The following is a 23912-nucleotide window of genomic DNA, read 5'->3' as shown; positions in this document are numbered from 1 at the left end:
AAAGACATAGATTTTTGTTTTTTAGGATTATTGTTGGTTTTTGTTTATTAGAAGTGCATTCCTCTCTTCATTTGAACAAAATGAGAGTAATGAGTTTCTGATATGGGGGGGAGCTACGTGGGAGGACTTTAGTTGGTCTTTTCAACCTTGACGAGAGTGGTGTGACATTTACCGCAGTATTGACGAGCTGGGTTGGCGTGTTGGGCCATGAAGACACCAGCACCACAGTTGGTGCATTCACGGAGAGTACGACGGATCTTACCGTTTTCGTCAAACTTGTAGTACTTGAGGACGGCCAACTTAACTTTCTTTGGCTTTCTCTTGATGACCTTTGGGGTGGCATAGTTTTTCTTCTTCTTCTTCTTACCACCACCACCACGGAGACGGAGGACGAGATGGAGAGTAGACTCCTTTTGGATGTTGTAGTCGGAGAGGGTACGACCGTCTTCGAGTTGCTTACCGGCAAAGATAAGACGTTGTTGGTCAGGTGGGATACCTTCCTTGTCTTGGATCTTAGCCTTGACGTTTTCGATAGTGTCGGAACCCTCTACCTCTAAGGTAATGGTCTTACCTGTGAGTGTTTTAACGAAGATCTGCATTTCGGAACTAATAGTATATAATAGTAAGGTAGTAATAGATTACATGAATGTTAGACTACTGCTGTTGGTGGTATGCTCATTAATGATGGATAGAGAAGATAGATGGAAGAAAGTGTGTGATGTTAATCATACCAAACAAATATAACAAAGGTACTAAATGTACTCGTCACAGATTTGAAGGGTGTTGGTGGTCGACTGTCGGCACAGCATACCTCTTTTTTTTTGAAAAAAGAAAATTGAAAAAAAGCAAAAGTTGTTTTGAGAGCAAGTGAAAATTCATCAAATAATTGCCTCTCTCTCATCACACTTTTATTGTCTATCTATGAGCAATCAATCACCATTATTCACCAATTTCAATATCACATGTGATTGAGATAAGAGCTATTATAATAGTCATATAAACTTTTAATTATCGAGTAATATTGAATATCACCATATATAGAGAGATATAGATAGATTGGATAGATAGATGAACAATCAAAACAAACACTGAACGTCGTCGTTTTACATTGCGATAAAAAAAGGCAAAAGATAAGACGAGTAAAGTGAAATATATTTATATATTTATATATATACTCCTCCTTCATTTGTTTATTTATTAAAAGTAGTGGGTGTGTTCTTGAATTTATTTATTATTAGCTTTAATCTGACTCATCATACCCCCACTTGTGTGTCAGTTGGGTCCCAATATATTAGTGAACCAATTATTATTTGTTTTATTATTTATCTGTATACAGTTAACATCATCCATCAACTACATCAATAATAATATAAATATAATAATAGATATATATAATCGTCATCATGAGTACTACGAGTAGTAGAAGAAATGATAGATCAAATAGTAGTGGAAATAATAATGACTATATTAGTGGTGGAGGAGGAGGAGGAGGAGGAGGAGGGGGAGAAGTTGATAATACTCTAGATCAGATGGGTATTGAAGTAATAGATAATGGAAATCAAGAATATAAATACAATGACAATGACAATGATAATACATTAATGGGTGCCGATAACAATGATGACAATCATAATGATAATGATAATACATCAACATCACAAGATACATTGTTAACTCATTTTGAAAGATCGCAATCATCTTTACATACACCACAAAATATAATTAATAGTATACATATACCCTCACTAGAAGATTCACAACGTCATTCTGATCAAATGTAAGTCGAGAGACCAAACAACTTTTATTATTATTTAATTATTTAAATTTATTATTTTTCTTTTATTTTTTTTAATTTATAGGATTAAAATAGCAATGGTAATATTTTTTTATTTCTTTATATCTATATCATTGGTATTTTCAAACAAATTGTTGATGAAGAATATGGATTTCAATTACCCCATTTTCATTACATGGTATCAACAAGTAGTATCTTTTCTTTTAATTTGGGTCATGTGTACGATTTCTCCTAGTTTTTCTGCACTCTCATTCCTGCCTGCCTTTGAATTTAAAACTCATATTGCCTATCAAGTATTACCTCTTACTGGTATTTTAACTGGAATGATTACTTTAAATAATCTTTGTTTGGAATATGTTGAAGTTTCTTTTTATCAAGTAATGGAAAAAAAAAAAAAAGATAATTCTTCAAGGATCCTATATTTAACCATTTTTTTTTTCTTTTTCTTTTAGATTGCAAGATCATTAGCTATTTGTTTCTCATTATTATTGACATATTTAATCTTAAAGACAAAGACTTCATTTAAAGCTTCCATGGCATGTATAGTTGTATTTTTTGGTTTTGTACTGGGTGTCATGGGAGAAGTTAACTTTTCATGGTTGGGTGTTACATTTGGTGTACTTTCAAGTTTATTTGTTGCTCTCTATTCAATCTATGTAAAGAGAGTTTTACCTGCTTGTGATCAAAATGAATGGTAAACTATAAATTCAAATTAAAACAACAATGAATGAATGAATGAATATGTGGATCAAAAATGTTAACTTTTTTTATTTTAATTTTTTGTTTTAGGAAATTATCAATTTATAATACAGCGATATCAATAGTATTAATTTTACCTCTAAGTATTGTATCTGGAGAATTTCAAACGATTTGGATGGAACCAATTATTTATACAGGTCAATTTTGGTTGATGATGACGATTGCAGGTGCCATGGGATACTTGATCAGTATCGCAGTCTTTATGCAAATTAAACATACCAGTCCACTTACCAATTCCATCTCGGCAACTTTAAAATCATGTCTACAAACTATCCTTGCCGTTTGGGTTTGGGGTAATGAAATTTCGTTTACAAATGCAATTGGAATCGTTTTGGTTATTTTTGGTTCATTCTATTATTCCTTTGTTAGATATCAAGAAATGAAAAAATAATCAATAAACACAAACAAATATAAATAATAATAATAATAATAATAATAATATAATAATAGATAATATTTTTATTTTAATTTGATTGTTTAGTTGGAAATGGATTAGAGATTATATTACAAATCAAACTTTTATCAAAACTTTTTAAATTATATCTTAGATGTATATATAATTCTTGATATTCATTTTGAGTTTGATTTTGATTTCCATTTTGATTGTCTTTTGTAGTTTCTTCATCTTGTTTTAAAATTTGTGTAATCATTCCACCATAGAGTGATTTATCAGTCGTTAAAATTACATTCTTATTCTTTTCATCTAATCTTTTAATATCCAATTGAAAGATTGTATTTTTGGCAAATGAATCGGATAGAATAAAGCGATTTACATTTGTCTTGTTGATAAGATTATCAATTCTAAAGATATAGACGTCACCCAATCCCCATTCCAAACAACATTGTAATGTTGTAAGGTTTGGTGGTAATAAATAATCGATGATCTTCTTTTGTTCCTCTCCAGTAGTCTCTTTAAGATTATCTACAATGATAATATTATCTGGAATAGAGAAAATATTTAAAATTGGATGCAATCTAGTATTTTGGATGGCAGCATAAATATAAGTTTCCAAACTTGTTGGAAGGTATATTTTAGTGATTGGTTGATTGGGATAACTAGTTTGATGTCTATATTCTAGTGTTTTAATTGATGGTGGGTAATGTTTTGGTGATGATACAATGGTCGATGGTTGGGTTGATTGTTGTTGTTGTGCAGGAGACCAAGAAAAATATTCCAATTGATTAAAATGGAGTAGGTATGTAGTATCTTTTAAATCTAATTGACCAAGATGTGATAAGGTTAGACTTTTTAGAGTTGGATTTGGTATGTAATCGGAATCAATATTATTGATAAAGAGTAAGGAGAGTGATTCGAGTAGAGGCATGTCTGCCGATAATACACTACCCTTCCAACATTTGACACAAAGATCTTTTATCAAACGAGGTGGTTGTCCAATATTGGTTGGTGTGTCACATTCAATATCGACCACTTGAATGGTTGTTGGTAGCATTCCTAGTTTGAACTCGGGAAACGTTCTCTTGCCAATAAATGTGATCAATCCCGGTGGAAACCACTCTTTATTAGCACCAATAAACCTACTAATCGACAAATAGGTAAGTGATTTTGGTAAGACTACTTTGGTACTATCAATCTTTTCAGACTCCAACTTTAGTGTTTCGAGTTGAGTGTGGTGTGACAGATCGAGACGGTATGCATTTCTCGGGTTGACTATTAGATCGAGGTATCGTAATGTCAGCGGAAGAGAATGTTTGTTTATGGGGTCAGGTGAAGTGGCGACAGTCAACGACGTTATAGATGGTGGCCATACAAATGTAGAAGACGTCTTACTACATGCGTGGAAATTGACAAGATACAATTTAGGGTCAATCACAAGTGTTGTAAGTGATGTATTTGATATGAGGAGTCTGTCCAATACTATAGTGTTTCCGTTTCGTAGAGGTGAAGGTCCACATCCAGTGAGTACCAATTTCTCCAACGAATTAGGTAGTTTTTCATCTAGGATGATATTGGCGTCATTTACAATAAGTGATTCTAGTCCATCTCGACCATCTCTGATCATTGATACTATATTGACATCCTTTTTAGAGTTACCTCTAAAGTCTATATACAATGTTTTAACCGAGCTTGATGGAGGATTAGAAATAGATTCTCCACGAATATAAATAGCTGTTTTTCTAAAGTCGTCGTCCGTGTGTCGATTATGGTGACCTTGACCAGCTATTTCGGTAATGACAGCTACATCGTTGTCTTGAAACATAGAGTTGAGAAACATTCTATAGAACGCTTGCATACCAAAATGAATGGTAGACCTGACAGTGGTAGGGTTGAGGTAATGACTCTTTGGTAGATTGTCATTTGGAATGACAAGATGATTAAATTTAAGAGTATCTTGAAACTTTAATCTAAAATCATAATAGAATGATTTACAAGTCAACAATAAACAAATGAGATCCATATTGTCATCGATCATATTGACTATCATCAATAATAGAATATTTGATATTCTACCATATTGAAAATAAGTTCTACTACTACTACTACTCTTTTCCATCATTCACCTATGTACAACCTTGTGATGAATAATAAATAACAATAAGTAGATGAAGTGCACTTCATCGTCATCATCATTACTATCTACCCTTGATTTGCTTTTGACAAAGAGAGAAAAGTACTCAAAGCTTGGTGAAAAGTAAAAAAAAATTAAAAAAAAAATGATTCGTTTTTTGGCTATTGCTGAATGATCTCTATGATGTGAAGAGAGAGAAAGAATGCAAACACTCTTGCAATAGTTTGTAATATTAATATATATATATATTAAAAGAAGAGACAAACAACAAAGATGTCAATGTATCTACTTAAAGGAGGTAGAAGTTTAATTTCTTCTACTTTATCATCACAACAATCATTTTCATTTATAAAGTCAGGAGCAACAGCTTTGACTACTACTACATATAATAATAAGACTACTCTTAGTGGATCATCATCATTATACTCATATAGATCATACGCAAAGGAGTCATCAGGAGATGGAGAGGAAGAAAAGAAGAAAAAGAAAAAGGATACTAGCAAGAACCCAAAAGAGGCAGCTGCTGAAAAGAAAGATGATAGCAAGGATGCCTCTGGCAAAAAGATTGACAAAAAGAAACTATTAAAAGTAAAGAACAACAGAGTTTCATTAAAGGACAGCACACAAACACTTGTCGATCGTGTACACCAAGCATACAATGTACTCTCTCAACAACAATTGACCGACTCTACCTCTGTCAAAGTCATCAAGCGTGATCAATTATTGGATATGATCAGTAATGGTGCTATCAAGGAATACTCTTTGATCGATCTTAGAGATCCAAAGGAATTCTTTGGTGATTATCCAATCAAAGAAAGTTTAAATATGCCAAGTAAATATCACAAAACAAAACAAAACAAAATACAAACAAATCATAATACTGATATATTTACTTTTCTTTTCTATTAGTGGATATTGTAGTTAAAAAGGTTGAATTGGATGAAGAAGCTTTGGAAAAAAAGAGAATCAAGGATTTAAACAAAAGAGGTAAAAAGAAAGAATCAAAATTGGACAAAAAGAAGGAATCCATCGAAGATGAGTTCAACTTTTGGGAAAAGTCAATGAAGTTGACATCGGCTCAATGGAAAGACAAGTTTGGGTTCCCAAAGGTTGCTCAAGACTCTAAAATTATCTTTTACTCTGCAAACAATGGTAGAAGTTTGGATTGTGCCAATATGGCCGTTGAAGGTGGTTTCACAAAGTATGTTTAAACATCAAAAAACACATAAACTATTTTGAAACTCAATAACTAATTCATCCATCATTTCCTCTACTATATAGTATTCATATTTTGGAAGGTGGTATTAGACAATGGAACAAATATAGTGAAACCAACTAATTAATTAATTTAAAAAAGAGAGAGAAAGATAGAAAACAAAATAATAACCTATATGTTTATTTTATCAAACCCAACCCAAATCGAGACACAACAACAACAATAACAAAGTTACTATAGTACATCAGTGTCGGTTCAACCAAAATAGAATAAACACATTAGGTTTTTTAAACAACAACAACATCGTGATACACACAAATTCAAGCCAAAAACCAATTGCATACCCGATCTAAATGGTGATCAAGGTATCAAAACAAGACTATGATGGTTTGGTTCGTGTCCACCCCTTAGTCACTCACCCGGCTCATTGGGTTGTCTTGTGTATGAAAAGTTGGAATTGATCCCACCCCACATTTTTTTTGTATTTATTTTTTGAACATGGTAAAAAAACCCCTTTCCTAAACCAAACGTCACAACAACAACAACTGACATATTAGACCAAGTATATCAAATCTAACACCAAATAGATGGTGATCATTTAAATTCATTGATTCATACTTACCCTCACTTTATTTATATATTTATAAACCATTTGGTCTTGGTTTATAAATAAATAAATAACCAATACTTTTAAAAAAGATTATTTAAACAACAAAAAAATGTATGATATCATAGGTTTGTAACTAACCTTGCCCTAGAATACTTTAGAAATTAGATATTAATATCACAAATATTTTGTTCTTTTATTTTCCTAGGAATTTCGATAAGATTAAAAAAAATATTTCAAATGAAATCAATAGTATTCCACCAACTGCCAAGAATATGAATACATTTACCTCTAAAATGGTACAACCTTATATTCCAGTACCAATTCCATGGGCTCAATCACATGACAATGACTTTGATACCGATGGTGATTACTCTTTGAATCCAACTTTGTTTCCTGCTCCTAGACCAGCACCTGTTGATACTAGTACTTCTGCTCATCCACTTCATCGTATGCCTGCCCGTCCACAACCTGTAAAACATGTATTCCTATTATCAATTGATGGTGGAGGTATTAGAGGTCTCATGCCTGCCATTTGGTTAAAGGTTTTAGAGGATGAACTTCGTGCTCAAGGAGTGACCAAACCATTGAACCAAGTATTTGATCTAAGTGCTGGTACTTCAATTGGTGGTATTTTGGCACTCTCAGTCTCTAAAGGTCTTAGTCCCGATCTTTGTATCGATCTATTTCAAAAGAATGGAAACAAGATATTTGGTCGATCAATTTGGGACAAGTTTACCAATTTCGGTGTGTTTAGACCAAAGTATTCAGTAGACGGTCTCATTCAATTACTCAATGACAACTTTGGTGAAAATACAACCATGGATGAACTAAAAGGAAAGGTTGTAGTCACTTCTTGTACAGTCACTGGTAAACCAAAATATTTTACAAATATTGATCTAGATTCAAATAATGCTTCATTAAAACATGATCATAAACAAAAAGTTGTTAAAGTTGCTCGTTGTATGTATAAACAAAAATAATATAAAAGGATTAATTATTAATTGTTATTTGATTTTTTTTTAGGTACATCGGCAGCACCATTATTTTTCCCAGCTCAAGAGATGGAAATATTAAAACCAATCATTGGAGAGAATGAAGAGTTGAAATATGATCCAAATCAAAAACAAACGATGGGATTTGTAGATGGATGTTGTTGGATTAATAATAGTAGTGGATTGGTTGCTAAACTTGCCTTTTCACATTTCCACAACTTCCAATTCCAACCTGAAAAGATTCATATCTTATCACTTGGTACTGGTGATACATCATCACATATCTCCAATTATGCAGGTGCTAGTGATATAGTTGGTGTATTTGATATTCTAATGTCTTCCAACTCTAGAGGTATCGATTACTCATTAAAGGATCTCTATGGAAAGTCATATGTTAGAATTAATCCAATGCTCAATGAACCAATTAGTATGGATGACGCTTCCGATGAAACACTCGATGCTTTAAATCTAGTGGCTGGTAGAGTCAAATCTAAAAAGGGTGTTTGGAAATTTGACAAAACCTCCTTGGCAGGTTCACGTATTTACAAAAGAATTCAAGAGTTTGTTAAAGTTTATGTTGAAGCTAAAAAGAGTGAAGGTGAATCATTAGGTCCAAATGCTGCTTAAAAGTAAAATCAAAATCAAAATCAAAATTAAGAATATTAAATAAATAAATAAATAAATAAATAAATAAATAAATAAATAAATAAATAAATAAATAAATAAATAAATAAATAAGAAAACAATTTTTAAAATAAGCGAACTTTATGAAATTTGATTGAATTTAATTTTTTGTTAAAACAAAATAAATATCTTGGTGAACCCCTAACCCTCCACAAAACATTTCATGAACAAAGCACGTGCAAAAGCCAAGCGATCAACAACACAACAACGATCATCACAACACCCAATAATACCCAATCGAGTGGGTTTTTGTTAAGATCATTTAGAAATGAGCCTATCACAATCGGGTTGGGAATCGGTTTGAAGGGCTAAAGCCTAAAGTATAAATAGAGGTCAAACAATACTATTTTAAATCATCAAATCAAATAATAATAATAATCAATACAACTAAATCAAGCAACTTACTCTAAAAATGTCCAACTATTCACTTAAATTCTCATTCAACCAAGCAGGTCTTGCAGCACTTCATTCTTCGCAACAAAAAGTATGTGTTGTCAAGTCCGTCAACGGTCAAGTATCCAATGTTGTTTGGGTTACCTTCAAACCATTCTTGACCAACAGTTTAGATTGGAAGGAGGAATATGGCATCTACGCAAGTAACACTCAGATCCAAAACGGTGCCACTATCAGTCGTATCTCTACACTCAAGTCTGCCAGCAAGACACACCAATATCCATTCAACAGTGCCGGTTTCTTTGACCAAGCCAACGGTGTATCTGTCAAATCATACGGTCTAGTCAACAACTATGGTGAATCACTTACGTTTGGTCTCACGCAATCAGCACTTATCAACGGTGTACAAGTAGTCAGCGAACTAAATGCCACAACAGTACTAAACAACCAATCAGCTGAATACACACCAATAGTAACACTATCAGTGTATGTAGCTGCATCATTCAACAATGGTAGTGTCATCTCTGACATTAGTGGTCAATCACTCACTCTTACTTATACATCTGATACTTCAAAATCTGTATTCTATGATACCAACTCGAATATGTTTGTTGAAGGAAATATTTAAAAAAAATATTAATAATAATAAATTAAATAAATTATGTAAATTCAATCAAAGCTCACCCATCCCAACAAACTACTAGTATATTTACCAAGTATCTATATAGTTATTACAGTATGAACTAGTTCAGCTGGACTGTGAACAATAATTTAGTAGTATTGTTTTTAATATCAAAAAATTTGTTTATTCATATTATTAGATGTTATGATGGAAAAACAAGTTCATAGAGTTTTAGAAACTCTACCTGCTGGAAAGGATACCACTAATGGAGGTAGATTCGATATAAATAATGCAAAAATTGGTATGAGTTTAAAATAATTTAGATTCATTTTAATGATTGCCCAACTAAAAACTATCTATCTTTCTATCTAATAATAAATATTTAAAAAGTAAGTACCAATAATGAAGCAACTGAAGCAGTAACAAAACCCCAAGGTAAGAACCCTCCCCATCCATGTTGTTTGGTAGTATGTAAAATAATGATAGATTTAATTTATCATACTCTAACCAATTTATTTTTTTTACATTAGGGAGCCAAATATATACCAAGTTCAATTGAGGGTTTAACCTATAATGGTGGTACAGTCAATTTTAAAGCTGATATGAAACCAACTATTATATAAACAAATTATATTGAAGGAAAGGAAATATAAGAATCAACAACACATACATCTGACAAATACAAGGGACTTACAAGAGATTATAAACCATCAAACCAAGCAGTCAGAGAATCTGTAAGCAATTCAATGATTGTGAAAAGGCTCTTAAAATTGGTAATCGTTACCAATACAATATCATTATGAATGAAGAAAAGGGTTCATGGTCATCATTTGAACCTGGAAAATGGGTGATTTATCAAACACACATTTACTATGCTTGGAGAATAACAGTTTCAAATGAAACACCTCTCAATATATCAAAGATGCATACACATATTGTGGGTCATGAGTATTTACACCAAACGGGTAATCGTTTTGAGTCAAGACATCTTTGATATATTGAGAGGTGTTTCATTTGAAACTGTACCATCTCTGTTGTCAATAGAAATGATAATTTCGTACTACCTTTTGACCTTGAAACCAAGGAGCCTGTCACTTACAACAGAGTCACAGATTATATGTTTGGTACAGGATATAGTCGTTGGAGTCAGTAGAAACAATCAACCAAGGAATCCTCCTGTAGAAGAAAAGATAAAGAGTTAACACACAAGCTACTACAAACAACAACCACCGTGTTTGATTAAAGTTTTAAGGAGGGATGGGTGAGGTGCATGTTGAACTTACACACACATGCTCAAACACACTCACTTAATTGTAATTTTGCCGTTCGATCTTTAATTCCAACACAATGACAATTTACAATTTTAACTGCAACTGTTTTATATAACCTTATTTTTGATGTTCACTTTAAAACTAATATAAATGGTTGTATACAATTGAATTGAACCAACAATAGAATATTACTTTTTTTAATTGCAAATATTGAAAAAATGGCAGATGTGGAAAAACATATTCATAGAGCTTTAGAAACTCTACCTGCTGGAAAGGATACAAGAGTTGGTGGTAGTTTTGATATGAATAATGCAAAAATTGGTATGTATTGTAAAATAATGATCTATCTATTCATTCATTAAAAACTAATAAACTATCTATCTATTTTTTTTAATTGTTTTTTTTGAAAAGTAAATTCCAATGGACAAGCAACTGATGCAGTAACAAAACCTCAAAATGGAAACCCTCCTCATCCTTGTTGTTTGGTAGTATGTAAAAGATAGACATTATCACTCTTTCCTAAAAAAAAAAACACCCAAATTTATTTATTTATTTATTTAATCAATTTTATTTTAGGGAGTTAATTATAGACCAAGTTCAATTCAGGGGTTAACCTATAATGGTAATACAGTAACATTTAATGCTGATATGAAGCCTGCTATTGTATATACAAAATATATTGAAGGAAAGGAGGTTTATGCTCCAACAGTACATCCATCTGATAAATACAAGGGATTTACAAGAGAGTATACACCATCAAACCAAAATGTTAGAGTATCTGTTAGCAATGCAATCGATGATTGTGAAAAGGCTCTTCAAATCGGTAATCTTTACAATTACACAGTCATTATGAATGAAGAAAAGGGTTCATGGAATGCATCATTGCAACCTGGAAAATGGGTGATTTATCAAACACACATTTACTATGCTTGGAGAATAACAGTTTCAAATGAAACACCTCTTCAATATATCAAAGATGTTTTAAATGCAAATAATTATCCATTTCGTGTAAATGCCCATGACCCTCAATACGTCTATGGTATCTCTGTTGTCAATAGAAATGATAATTTCGTACTAGCTTTTGATACTAGAGCCAAGGAACCCGTCACTTACAACCAAGTTACAGATTATATGTTTGGTGCTGGATATAGTCGTTGGTCTGGTTCCTTTTAAATATCAAATGTAATAGAAACAACCAATTTGATATAATATACAAATATTATAATCTGACTATTTATTATTTATTTAGTAAATAAATAAATAAATAAAAAAATAAATAAATAATGAATATAAGATTATCTTTTTTACTATCTATCTAAATAAGACAAATACTTTGGCCTTTTGCTTTACTAGTAATTTAGAGTTTGAGTTTTTCGTTGACCATTTCATTAAATTACAATGTTAATATAACAATTTAAATGCATTAACTTTGCTTTCTGAACAAAAAATAAATACCTTTGATTACTTTTTTTTGGTTTAACCTCAAAGAGATATATATAGTCAAAGATGAAAGAGAATGATGAAGTACTCGAGAGCAGTGATGAAGAACTCGAGAGTAGTGATGATGAACTCGAGAGTAGTGATGAAACCGAGAGTGACGATGATGGGCTGGGACCAACGGTTGAAGAGCCACCCGAATCATTCATTGAATTAGTTGTTCAACTATGATAGTTATGTATCAAGTCGCGACGAATGTTTTAGGACTATATTATGGTTGTATTATCTCGTTTTACATTGTCGTTTACCAACTGTATGTTAACATATCGATCTTATTGATAGAGAGTAAAAGATTGTAGAACAGTTATAACTAATACCTTTGTTTCTTTCTTTTTTTTGTAAAAGATCAACACACAAGCTCTTTTGTTGTTGGGTAATGAATATTAGAGATCTACCAATCATTGAAATATCTCTCAATGATTTATGCACAACAAAGACAATATTGATGCAATCCACTATTTATTTGATAGATTATTTAAGTTTAGATGGAGTGGTTATAGTATGTACGACACACATATATTCACAAAAAAGGAGAGATCACCCATTGATACTTACCATTATTTTTATTATTATTATTAATTTAGGGATGTGGGATCGAATATTCGCGTCTAATAGATTTGGAGTTGATCAATCAACTGAAAGCTTGTTGGTGTTTTTCGAAGAACAAAGCCCTAGTATACGAGATAAATACGATAATACAATCTTTTCAACACTGAATAGGTGTTTATGTGACAGTAACGTTGAAATACAACGCCGAGCAATCAAGGTTATCGAAAATGTTGCTCTTCGACACCTAGAACCCAAAGTGATGATGGCCAGTAAGGTTGAATTGGTTTCAGGGGAATTTGAGCCAAGTTTCCTTCATACTCTTATTCGAGCTGGCTTTAGAAATAGAGATAGATCGTTGGTACTAGAGATTGATGACGTTATCATCAAAAATTGGTTGATATGCTTTCAAAATACTCTCTGTTTTGCTGCTCTCTCGTACCTAGTATCATCGAATGTCTAAATCCAAACAAATATCAAGAGGTATATAAATACAATATTATATATTCCTTCTAATAATCTTATCTTACTCTTTCTCAGTTATCAAATAGATTATTTCCGGGAATGATGGATATGCTATTACATCGGACTAGAGAATATAAATTGCAAACATTTGTTGGATTTTTTATTGGTATTGGTCGTATTGTTGGAGAAAGACATTTTAAGAGATATCTATACAAGTTGATGATATTCTTCTCTAAATCGGAAATGCCCCCAAACCATTTTAACAACATTTGTATCAAACTTTTGGGAATTGACTGGTTTGATATATCTCTATACCGCCCAAGCATCATGAAAACATGTTTCTTTGGAAAAGAAATTTCCCAAACATTGACTAATAGGATGGCGGTACTCCATCCTCGTCTAACTCCATACATCAACGGATTGGTTAATTATTGGTGCACATTTCTTGAAAACAAAAGTGGAGATGATGGGCATACCAAACTAATGTTATTTAGAATACTTGAAACAAAAGTCTCTCAATACCATGTTGGTCCAACACCTCGAGAAAACCAAAAATTGTTTTTCAGATTATCAAAGTTGTATTTGGAACCATGTTTGGAGGATTTGAAATATGCTTGGAACATTTGCATCAACTTGAACAATGTTCAAAAGCTTGTAAATCTGATGATACAAACACGTATTGGACACAGATACTGTCGAAAGTTGATAGAGTGTTGTGAAACAATTGACAAAAGAATATATAAACCTTTGAAAAAACACTCTGACAAGAATGCAGCTTTTGTATCACCTATCATTGCACTACGATACATTGTCACAGACATTCAATCAATATGCAAGAAGCAATTGGATGTCACATTACTTTTGGAGAATTGCAAGTCGAGATTGGTCGAGATGCTAGACAAAAAGGCCACTTGGGACGCTCTGTGTGTACCATTAATCATATGTGACTGGTTATTCTTGTATCACCATCAACTCAACTCTAGGTTTAAACCACGACTGTACAGACAATTCATTAAATTATTTGTCAATTTCTTTTACGAGGAAATCTCTAAATCACCAGTGTCACTCCAAGACGAGCATGGATATTCATTTTGGAAGATAATCATACATGCATTCAACATTGCACAAGTTGATAATAGTTATCAACAAGATCTCGATAGAATCTATCAATTTATCAACCACCATCTATCAACACCACCAAAATTGCCAACAAGTGAATTTAACAATATTGCACTTTGTATATTTTTAAAGCGAACATTAAAAGTACAAGAAATACTTGCAATACAGAGATTTAAAGTCTCAATATTTGCAGACCAAACAATCCTACTAGAGGAATTAAATCAAAATTGTCCATTATTATTTTCATCAACTCTTCAACAACAAGACAAAATAATAATTATAGATTAGATAACAATAATAATAATATTAATAATAATACCACAGATAATTTATTCTACAAGGTAGGTAAATAGGTAGGTGAACAATTAATTAATTCGGAAAATATATTAATAACGATTTACCAATTTCAAGTTAACTTTGTTATTGATCAAATGGTTTCGAAAATTATAATTATTCTTTAGTTTCGAAAATAAAATTAAATAAATAAATAGAATATTAATATTTATTTAATTTTGGTTTATATTTGTTTTTTCGAATTGTGTTGGTAAATTTTATTCATGGTGGTGGGGGTGTTGTAACTATCAATCAATTATATTCTTTGAGGGTTGGCTGTGAATACTAACCCTAACATTAGGCTATAATCCCTAGTAAACTGAAAAGTATAGATAGATTTACGATTTAATATACTAGTATTCAAATAATAATAAAATCATTCCAATGGTATGATATTTGTAGTTATTATCTAAACATATTTTATTGAGCCGATAGATATTTAAACCAAACAATTGTTCAACTTCAATTGTTCACAATTTAATTTTTCCATCTTTTCTAAACCTAAAAAAACCATTATATAAATATAATGTTTAAAAATAATAATAGTTTATTGTTATTAATATTGACAATATCTGTTATTTTAACAACCTTTAGTGTAAAAGCTGATAGACCAAAAGAGCTTGCAAGAAACTATGATCAAGTGTGGCCTGCAGTCCCACCAGGAGGAGGTGGTCCCTATGCCTATCTAGAAATCTATATACATGACACTGTTATCTTTAGGCCAACTAGTTCAGAGGCCATCGTCATCTATTCCACACAAACCCCATCGGGTACCAACCCAATCGCTGGAAATGCATCTGCCAACTCTCCATTCTACTTTACTTTTAATATTGGTGGAGAATACATATTTTCAAGTAATAGTACCCATGTTCCATTCAAGTTATTCGTTGTATCACAATAGAACTAAAATAAATATATGATTTGAACCATTAATATATTGTTTATTTGAAGTTCACATTTAACTAAAATTTGAAAAAAAAAATTGCGAGGGAAACAATGAATGATCATTAACATCAATATGATGTTCATCAAGTTTGTTGAAGTATTACTAATATTTGTTCAACAAACTTGACAAAGAAGAAAAAGAGAGGAAGAAAGGAATGAATCAAACATCATTATTGAAACATTTCAAGTCGATGGATGATATCATCAATAATGATCAACACAACTATCAAGCATTGCCAAGAGTAGAGACATCGTACAGTTATTCTCGATCACGTTACAATCAATACGATATTATGAAACAGAGTAAACAACAAAACAATCAAGCAAGCAACCATCAACATGATTCAATGAACCCAGACAACCAATTCAACAAGATATACACAGACAGGTTAGAAAAGTTGAGACCTGTACTAGCAGACAAGGTTGCAAAGATTTGGAAAGGTACTCCTGTCAACAAGATTCTTCATGTTAAACCAGGTGATGAAGGTATCTTGGTTGGTACTCTCTACAAAGAAATGCCATTAAAACCAAATATCTTGAAACAATATGCTGAAAATGTAAATAGTAAATATATCATAGAACCAAATAAAAAGATATTAACACATCTCTTCTCCTTTTTCATTTCGTTCTAGAGAGCAATATTACCATTACCAGTTAAAAAGGTATCATCTTATATTTCAGATGCAGATGTATTGTTATTTGAAGATGAAACAGGTAGAATTAAACTTATTTGTGACAAGTCAATGGTTGATGGATTACCTACAGGATTGAATGTTGCCATCAGAGGAAAGGGACTACCAGGTGCAGAGTTTCAAGTATACGAAATCATTACACCAGGTCTACCATCTCAAATGTTTGTTACCAATGGTGTTCACGGTCCAGACAACAAAGATATCAATGATGATGTATACGTTTGTTTGGCATCTGGTTTAAATATTGGTGATCCAAATTGTCAACTTTCAAACAATTTATTATTAGATTATATAACTGGAAATCTTGGTTCTCCAAGTGTACGTACAAACAAAAGTAAATATTTTCACATTACTTTGATGAATAACACATTCTTTTTTTTTCTATTGTTAGGACCAAAAATTTGTATCAAAAATATGTAGATTAATTATAGCAGGAAATTCAATTCACAAAGAACCAAATCAAGATTTATCAACTAGATCAAGAACAAAACAAGAAGCTACTGCTAAATTACAAAAATTGGCAGTTCCAATTAAAGAATTGGATATGATCCTTAGTGAAATGTGTCAATCTCTTCCTGTTGATAGTAAATATAAACCAAAACCTCCAAATTCAAAAATAGAAACATAATAATTAATCTTCTTCTTCTTCTTTTATAGTTTTACCAGGAGAAAGTGATCCATCAATTCAATCATTACCACAACTTCCATTTAATGCTTGTTTATTCCCATTTAGTGCACAAAATATAAATTTTAATCCAGTTACCAATCCTTATGAATCTGTTATTGGTGGAAAAATGTACAATCAAAAAAGAAAAGGAAAACGAAAAATCAATTAGTTTAATTATTAATTTATTTCCTTTGTTTTATTTAGATTTTTAGGAACATCAGGACAAAATATTGAAAATATATCAAAATATATGAATGTATCAAGTAAATTGGAATTATTACAAAATACATTGGAATGGAGGCATTTGGCACCGACAGCACCTGATACATTATCATGTGCACCATTGGAACAAGATCCTTTTATCATTGTATGTTGTCCACATGTTTATTTCATGGGTAATGGTGACCGATTCGAATCCAAATATATCGAAGGTGAAAATGGAGAACAAGTTTGCATTGTCGTTGTTCCCAAATTCTCTGAAACTGGTACTGTAGTACTTGTCAATCTTAGAACTCTTGAAGCTACTCCAGTTCAAATCAATCCAACTTCATTTTTCCCTCATTCTCCAAATTTAAATTAAATCAAATCAAAATTAGAAATAAATAATATTATTTTTATAATAATCAAGATACTTTTATCTTTTTCTTTTATTTTTTAAATCATTGATCTAATTGAAAGATTAATTTTTCTTTCTTCTTCTAATAATTTTAGATCACTAATCCACATGTCTTTGTTTTTAGCATTGACAGCTTTGAATGTAAAGATAGTTGGAGAATGACCTTCTGGATCTGATATAAATCTAAATTGTCTTTCATTGCCTGCAATCTCTTTAAACTCGCTATTGATTAGATCAATCTCTGCTACATATTCCAACTTTTTAGATTTTCGCAACACTCCACAATGTTTTGCCAATACAATTAAATCATTAAAGAGATAAACAGTATAAGTTCCATGATATTTTCTATTACTACATTCTGTTTTTAAAATTCCTTCTCTGATCCATCTTCTAGATGATGATAATAATGTATCCTAAATGAGTAGATAAATGATCATTAATATTAAAAATTAAATATTAATTTTTACAATTTTACTTACAGGACATCCTTTTACTTCTTGACAAATGGTAAATACACGGTCCTTATTTTCTCTTAATTTCTTTTTACTATTAATGTAAACATTGATATCTTTAATGGAAGCATAAGCAGCCTTTAAACTATTATAATCAATATGATCTTCATCTGTACTCTTGATTAATTCTCTTAATAATAATTCATATCTTGGTATTCTTTGAACTGGCATAATTAATAAACTTGCACTAAAGTAAATAATAATAAATTAATTAATAAGTATTTATTAAAAATGAAATATCATCTTTTATAGAGATTACATACATATCTAAAGAATACTTATTCTTTTTTTGTAATGATTGTAAATATTTTGGATGTTCATGTTCAAATTTATCCAATTCTTTCATTGCATATTCATAATTATTAATATACTCTACATAAAGTCTCATTTCTTTAGACTAAAAAAAAAAATAATAGAATGAATTAGTATTTTTGTTTTGTATTGTCTATATATACTTTATATTTTTTTTTTACCTTTTCAATATAAACATCTCCAACAGTTTGAAGTTCTGGAGCCATTGCAATTCTTTCTTTTAATGTTTTAATCAAATCTTTGCTAACCACAAAAAGAGATTCAATGTTGGAAAAGATGGATGAAACATTGATAGATGAATGAAGATCAGGATCCCTTTCCAAAGAGTATTTGTAAACCAAAATGAGATTTTCAATGGCATCTGCATAAGACTCTTCAGTAGAGACCAATTCCTGCATGATTTTGGCACGATTTCTTGCTCGAAGCGAATCATTTTCTTTGGTAGACGATGAAAACTTGGTTTGAGTAAATGAACTTGGACTGGTTCTAAGATGTTGAGATGGTACATGTTCAACCGATTGAGATGATCTAAGAATCTTGGAATCGGAATGAGACGATGTTCTTTCACCATTGGAAACAACCTGGGCCGTAGCAGCAACAGGAATGCTTGCATGAGATTGTGATGAATTTAATGGTTTTGATGGACGATAATTATCACTATTAGTACTACTAGTACTACTAGTACTAGTACTACTACTACTACTACTACTACTACTAATACTACTATCATCATCATTTGATATTTTAGTTTGTTCAAATTGTTGTTGCATCATAAATTGTTGTTCTTGGAGGTGAAGACTTTTTCTATGTTCAAATTGAGCTTGTTGTTGTTGAAGTGTTAATTGGTCTTGTTGAAGTCTTTGTTGTTGCTGTTGTTGTTGTTGGTGTTGGTAAAGTAGTTGTTGTTGATATTGTTGGTATTGTTCTTGTTGTTTTTGGTGTTGAATTTTTTCTTGTTCCAATTGTTCCTTTTGACGTGCCAATTGTTGCTGTTCTTGATGGAATTGTTGTTTCTCTCTTTCACGTTTTTCATCTTGTTGTTGTTGATTTCTTATTTGTTGTTGTCTTAATTGCTCCTGTTGTTCCATTTGTTGTTGTCTTTGTTGTTCCAGTTGTCTCTGTTGTTGTAGTTTTTGTTGCTCTCTTTGTTGTCTTTGTTGTTGTTCCAGTTGTCTCTGTTGTTGTTCTTTTTGTTGTTGTTGTTGTAATTGTTGTTGTTGTAGTTGTTGTTGGTGTTGAAGATATTTATAATATTCATCTTGAGATGGAGCTGCTGGAGCTGCTGCTGCTGGAGGAGGAGCCTGTTGTTGGTGAGGATAGGCAACAGGGACAGGTGCAGATGGGTTGGTAACTGGTATTCCATGACTTGATACAACGGTTTGCGTTTGATAGGCAGAGTATTGTCCAGTGGCTGGATTGTATGAAACAGAAACACCGGGTGGCGTTACAAATGCCTCATTGAGTGCATAGGGAGATGGAGGAACTCGCATCACTCCTTTGGGTGGATAGGTAGATGGAATTGGATATACTACATTTGGAATGGGTGGAGGTGCCCCAACAACCACTCTTCTAGGAGGAGTTCCACGAGCACGATGAATGACTCCATCCTTTGGTTGGAAATCAATGGTTGCTCCTGAAGTTGGAAATCCAGCATATGGATTATAATATGACATATTTTCGATGTTAATTAATTAATTAATTTTTTGTTGTTATATTTTTTTTCTCTCTGTTCCAATTATATAAAGTATATTATAATAATAATAATAATAAAACTATAGGGAGGGGAAAAAAAAATCAAATTGATTAAAATTTCATAGTATAGTCTATACACAAACATCCTTTTTGTTGTAGATCAATTGTAAAAAAAAAATTAAATAAATAATTATTTTTTAAATATATTGGAATTGTATTTTTTTTTTTTGTGATAGTACTTACAAGATTTACTAGTATTGTTTCTTTTTTAGGAAGGTAAAAAAACAAAAAAAAATTGAAAATATAATTTCCAGAGAATTCCAACAATGAATAGATCTTGTGGACAGAGAAGAGATAATTAAATATTTTTCCAGAAACTATAATTTCTTATCTACTTTTTTATAATCTGTTTGTTGTTGAATTAAAGTAGAACCATCATCGTGAACATAAACTGATGGCATTGCTTTTTCAGTTGGTGGTTTTCTTTTAGTTCTTTGATATTTATCTCTATTCTTTACTAATGTTTTACTCTAAATAATAATAAATAATATGAATATTAATAAATTGTCACATTTAATCTTTTAACCATATTAATTAATTTTCTTACATAAACAAATAATAAATGATTTAAATCTATTCTATCTGGAATATGAATATATCTAATATTTCTACTATTGACTAATAGTAAATCATATACTTTTGGTTGTAATTTAATTGATTCTATTACCTCTTTGGTTAATATTAGTGTTGATGTAACTGATATTGTCTTGTTTGTTTCATTGTTTGTTGTCGATGTTGTTGTTGTATCCATTTTTTCATCCTCCTCCTCCTCCTCCTCCTCCTCATTCATCTCTTGTTCTTGTTCCTCCTCTTCCTCAATGATATTTTCTTCTTCCTCCTCCTCTTTATCATCTCTATCTTGTTTCTCCTTTTCTTTATTTATATCTATTTGATGAATGGTATCATTTAAAGTATTCGATTCAAACAATAGTCTATAATCATATCCCTTTGTAATCGTTGCATCTCTTAATTCAATACTATATATTATAAGGTAAGTAGGTAGGGTTAGTCTATGTTATTAAATATAGTAGTGGAGATGAGAGATTACTTTAAAGATTTATCTATATTATCAACGGTACCATATATTTCACTTTCATTTCTCAATTGAACTGTTATCTGAGTCCCTTTTAAAGCATTGAATACACATGGTAATGTTTTAGCATTACTTAGATATCCTTTATATTTACTCTTTGTTGGTTGTTGTTGCCTGTTGTTGTTCATTATTATTATTATTCCTTTTCCTATAATATTAAAGATGATATTTTCAAAAGTAATTCACCCGCCGACGATCATCAGTTCATCATTGCTCTTTCTTTTTCATTGTCTTTTAGTTTTCAACCTGCTCAAGTATTAACAGATATATAATATATAATATATATACACAATGGAGAATATTCAAATTTGGTTATTAGTAGTTGCAGCATTGAGAATGCTTGGTTTCACTCAAGCTTTCTTTAACAGCAGTAGATTAAAATCAAATGTTTACTCTGCTGATCCAAAGCAAGGTACAATAATATGAATGACTCTTTGTGAGAGTATCAACAACAATAATATAAACTAATTAACCCCTACAACCTACCCTTAATCTACGCTACACACTATAGTTACTGGATTATTTTCAAGATTATTTGGAGCATGGACATTTATGAGTTTCACATGTTGTTTAGCCACTGCTTATTCACCATACAACAAGGAATTATTCTTTGTTACCTTTCTTTCCTTTTTATACGCCTTTCTTCACTTTGCCACTGAAACTCTCATCTTTAGAACTTCAAGTTTCAAGGATGCCATTCCACCATTCATTGTTTCAAGTATGTCTATTCAAAAAAAAATAATAGATTAATATTAATCAACTCAACTATATACTAACCTTTTCTCTCTTTTTATCAACAACTTTATTTAGCTACTTCAATGATTTGGATGGGTGGTTTGTTAATAAACTGGTAATTCCCAACTTTTTAATTAAACTAAATATTTATTTCAATTTTAGGTACATTTAGAGGGATGTAAGAATATATTTTGTTTTGAATTGATATTACAATTATATTTATAATATTTACTTTGTTTGTATAAATGAATGTAAGAAAAAAAAAGAAAAAAAGAAAAAAAGAAAAAGAAGAAGTTATAATGGTTTATAAAGTTGAAAGATAATGAATATTGGAATTGATTTGGTGTCATCAATAACCTTATTTCCAATTGATTCTTTTGGAAGGAAATCAGATAGTGCTGTAGGTTCAACAATCTTTCGAATATTGAAACCACTCTCGATAATGTAATCTGTCCACATTGACAATGTACGATGAAAATAAGGTAGACAATATGCTGGTATTTTACGATCGTCTTGAGGAGGAGGAGGAGGAGCAATCATTGTATTTGTATTTGTATCCAATAATGGAGCTCTTTGATCTTTTGGAGTATTAGAGAACCACCAACGATCGATTTTAACTTTACCAGTGTCAAAGTAATTTGCTATTTGCATGGCATAGGGTACACCGTCTTGGTCACGAAGCATCTTCTTGGTGGGTGGATTAAAACAAGGATGAAGAACTGAAAATTGAAATACTCCACCTGGTCTAAGTATACGATTGACTCCAACTAAAACAGCCTTTGCATCGGGTACATCCATCAAACACATAAACGAAGTAACAAAATCAAATGATCCCTCTGCAAAATGATCACCAACCTTTTCAGCATTAACAACTTGATATTCTATCTTTTGTCTTGTTATCATTGTTGAAGAAGGTGAAGGTGAAGGTGTTGAAGAAGAAGAAGAAGATGAAGAAGAAGATGAAGAAGAAGTAAAAGTATTGGTCACAAAATCAAGATCTTCTTTATCTTTTGAAGCATTGATAAAGACTGGAGAGATGTCAATACCAATGATTTTAGCACCTGTATGCTCTGCTACCAGTCTTGTATTATTTCCTTCTCCACAACCCACATCTAATCCTCTTAGTAGGTGATTATTATTATTACCATCTCGTTTGATAGGAAATACATGTAGAAAGGTTGGTGTATTTAATAGATCTCTGTATTGATCAAACCCCTTCCTTGTCTGTTCAGTCCATAGAGCTGCATACGAATCCCATATCAAACCTACTTGTTCACTGTCCATCTTTTATTAAATATATATCTCTCTCTATTCAAAATAAGTAAGAATTTTCTAAATGAACTCTTTCAAAAAAAAAAAAAAAAAAAAAAGAGTAAATTTGGTCGAAAACCAGGGAATAGCTCAAAATGTGAAAAATGGAATATAGTACTTTGCGACAACGCTCCACAGAGTCCGAAAAGACAGAGCAACACAATCTTGTGTTGACCGGAGAGGGCGTATCCTTGAATAACGTCGAATTATTTATCACACCTGAAAAATAAAAAAATGGAGTGGAAGAATATTTGTTTGTAGTTTATGTGTATTTGTGTGAAACCAAAGAATAGAAAAATAATAAATCGTACGATGTGCATATCAGAACACTTATTGATCCCGATTACGATCTGATCATCATTATCTGCTACGTTGTTTGATTAATTGTTACAATTAAAGACTTACTCTCCACTCGTATAAGCTATCCTCCCTGTTGTTGTGGCTCTG

At 31.4% G+C, this 23912-nt stretch overlaps 14 protein-coding genes across 14 annotated transcripts; 9 read left to right on the top strand and 5 right to left on the bottom strand.

The window, feature by feature from the left end:
* Positions 1-128: 128 nt before the first annotated feature.
* Positions 129-1186, bottom strand: ubqD (ubiquitin; the record flags this gene model as incomplete). The annotated part of the gene is made up of 2 exons (XM_004358349.1): positions 129-606; positions 1176-1186. The coding sequence occupies 2 exons, from the start codon at positions 1184-1186 to the stop codon at positions 129-131; spliced, it is 489 nt and encodes a 162-aa protein (XP_004358406.1).
* A 217-nt stretch (positions 1187-1403) lies between these two features.
* On the top strand, positions 1404-2945 carry DFA_00416 (GDP-fucose transporter; the record flags this gene model as incomplete). Its single annotated transcript, XM_004358348.1, has 4 exons — positions 1404-1777; positions 1860-1911; positions 2248-2489; positions 2585-2945. The coding sequence occupies 4 exons, from the start codon at positions 1404-1406 to the stop codon at positions 2943-2945; spliced, it is 1029 nt and encodes a 342-aa protein (XP_004358405.1).
* Positions 2946-3018: 73 nt separating this feature from the next.
* Positions 3019-5067, bottom strand: DFA_00415 (uncharacterized protein; the record flags this gene model as incomplete). Its single annotated transcript, XM_004358347.1, has 1 exon — positions 3019-5067. One exon carries the CDS (start codon positions 5065-5067, stop codon positions 3019-3021), a length of 2049 nt encoding a protein of 682 aa, XP_004358404.1.
* A 288-nt stretch (positions 5068-5355) lies between these two features.
* On the top strand, positions 5356-8527 carry DFA_00414 (uncharacterized protein; the record flags this gene model as incomplete). Its single annotated transcript, XM_004358346.1, has 4 exons — positions 5356-5914; positions 5992-6283; positions 7114-7868; positions 7932-8527. The coding sequence occupies 4 exons, from the start codon at positions 5356-5358 to the stop codon at positions 8525-8527; spliced, it is 2202 nt and encodes a 733-aa protein (XP_004358403.1).
* A 469-nt stretch (positions 8528-8996) lies between these two features.
* On the top strand, positions 8997-9605 carry DFA_00413 (uncharacterized protein; the record flags this gene model as incomplete). The annotated part of the gene is made up of 1 exon (XM_004358345.1): positions 8997-9605. The coding sequence occupies one exon, from the start codon at positions 8997-8999 to the stop codon at positions 9603-9605; it is 609 nt and encodes a 202-aa protein (XP_004358402.1).
* Positions 9606-9806: 201 nt separating this feature from the next.
* DFA_00412 (uncharacterized protein) lies at positions 9807-10222 on the top strand (the record flags this gene model as incomplete). Its single annotated transcript, XM_004358344.1, has 3 exons — positions 9807-9900; positions 9990-10066; positions 10130-10222. The coding sequence occupies 3 exons, from the start codon at positions 9807-9809 to the stop codon at positions 10220-10222; spliced, it is 264 nt and encodes an 87-aa protein (XP_004358401.1).
* Positions 10223-11088: 866 nt separating this feature from the next.
* On the top strand, positions 11089-12043 carry DFA_00411 (uncharacterized protein; the record flags this gene model as incomplete). Its single annotated transcript, XM_004358343.1, has 3 exons — positions 11089-11191; positions 11282-11358; positions 11447-12043. 3 exons carry the CDS (start codon positions 11089-11091, stop codon positions 12041-12043), a joined length of 777 nt encoding a protein of 258 aa, XP_004358400.1.
* A 2165-nt stretch (positions 12044-14208) lies between these two features.
* Positions 14209-14785, top strand: DFA_00410 (uncharacterized protein; the record flags this gene model as incomplete). The annotated part of the gene is made up of 2 exons (XM_004358342.1): positions 14209-14301; positions 14420-14785. 2 exons carry the CDS (start codon positions 14209-14211, stop codon positions 14783-14785), a joined length of 459 nt encoding a protein of 152 aa, XP_004358399.1.
* Positions 14786-15356: 571 nt separating this feature from the next.
* DFA_00409 (uncharacterized protein) lies at positions 15357-15731 on the top strand (the record flags this gene model as incomplete). Its single annotated transcript, XM_004358341.1, has 1 exon — positions 15357-15731. One exon carries the CDS (start codon positions 15357-15359, stop codon positions 15729-15731), a length of 375 nt encoding a protein of 124 aa, XP_004358398.1.
* Positions 15732-15930: 199 nt separating this feature from the next.
* Positions 15931-17714, top strand: polD2 (DNA polymerase delta subunit 2; the record flags this gene model as incomplete). Its single annotated transcript, XM_004358340.1, has 5 exons — positions 15931-16332; positions 16408-16785; positions 16859-17051; positions 17125-17263; positions 17339-17714. 5 exons carry the CDS (start codon positions 15931-15933, stop codon positions 17712-17714), a joined length of 1488 nt encoding a protein of 495 aa, XP_004358397.1.
* A 74-nt stretch (positions 17715-17788) lies between these two features.
* On the bottom strand, positions 17789-20247 carry gxcL (pleckstrin domain-containing protein; the record flags this gene model as incomplete). Its single annotated transcript, XM_004358339.1, has 4 exons — positions 17789-18163; positions 18218-18449; positions 18526-18659; positions 18736-20247. The coding sequence occupies 4 exons, from the start codon at positions 20245-20247 to the stop codon at positions 17789-17791; spliced, it is 2253 nt and encodes a 750-aa protein (XP_004358396.1).
* A 396-nt stretch (positions 20248-20643) lies between these two features.
* Positions 20644-21547, bottom strand: DFA_00406 (uncharacterized protein; the record flags this gene model as incomplete). The annotated part of the gene is made up of 3 exons (XM_004358338.1): positions 20644-20796; positions 20874-21303; positions 21375-21547. 3 exons carry the CDS (start codon positions 21545-21547, stop codon positions 20644-20646), a joined length of 756 nt encoding a protein of 251 aa, XP_004358395.1.
* Positions 21548-21710: 163 nt separating this feature from the next.
* On the top strand, positions 21711-22336 carry DFA_00405 (uncharacterized protein; the record flags this gene model as incomplete). The annotated part of the gene is made up of 4 exons (XM_004358337.1): positions 21711-21831; positions 21931-22137; positions 22230-22253; positions 22317-22336. 4 exons carry the CDS (start codon positions 21711-21713, stop codon positions 22334-22336), a joined length of 372 nt encoding a protein of 123 aa, XP_004358394.1.
* Positions 22337-22448: 112 nt separating this feature from the next.
* DFA_00404 (uncharacterized protein) lies at positions 22449-23438 on the bottom strand (the record flags this gene model as incomplete). The annotated part of the gene is made up of 1 exon (XM_004358336.1): positions 22449-23438. The coding sequence occupies one exon, from the start codon at positions 23436-23438 to the stop codon at positions 22449-22451; it is 990 nt and encodes a 329-aa protein (XP_004358393.1).
* Between the last annotated feature and the right edge of the window lie 474 nt (positions 23439-23912).

Source organism: Cavenderia fasciculata, assembly GCF_000203815.1.
Source record: "Cavenderia fasciculata unplaced genomic scaffold Scf_Dfasci-F-a-25c12.r2-5, whole genome shotgun sequence".
In the NCBI taxonomy this organism is placed as follows: domain Eukaryota; phylum Evosea; class Eumycetozoa; order Acytosteliales; family Cavenderiaceae; genus Cavenderia; species Cavenderia fasciculata.
The sequence above is the reverse complement of the archived record's forward strand: the minus strand, read 5'-3'. Positions and strand labels throughout refer to the sequence as shown.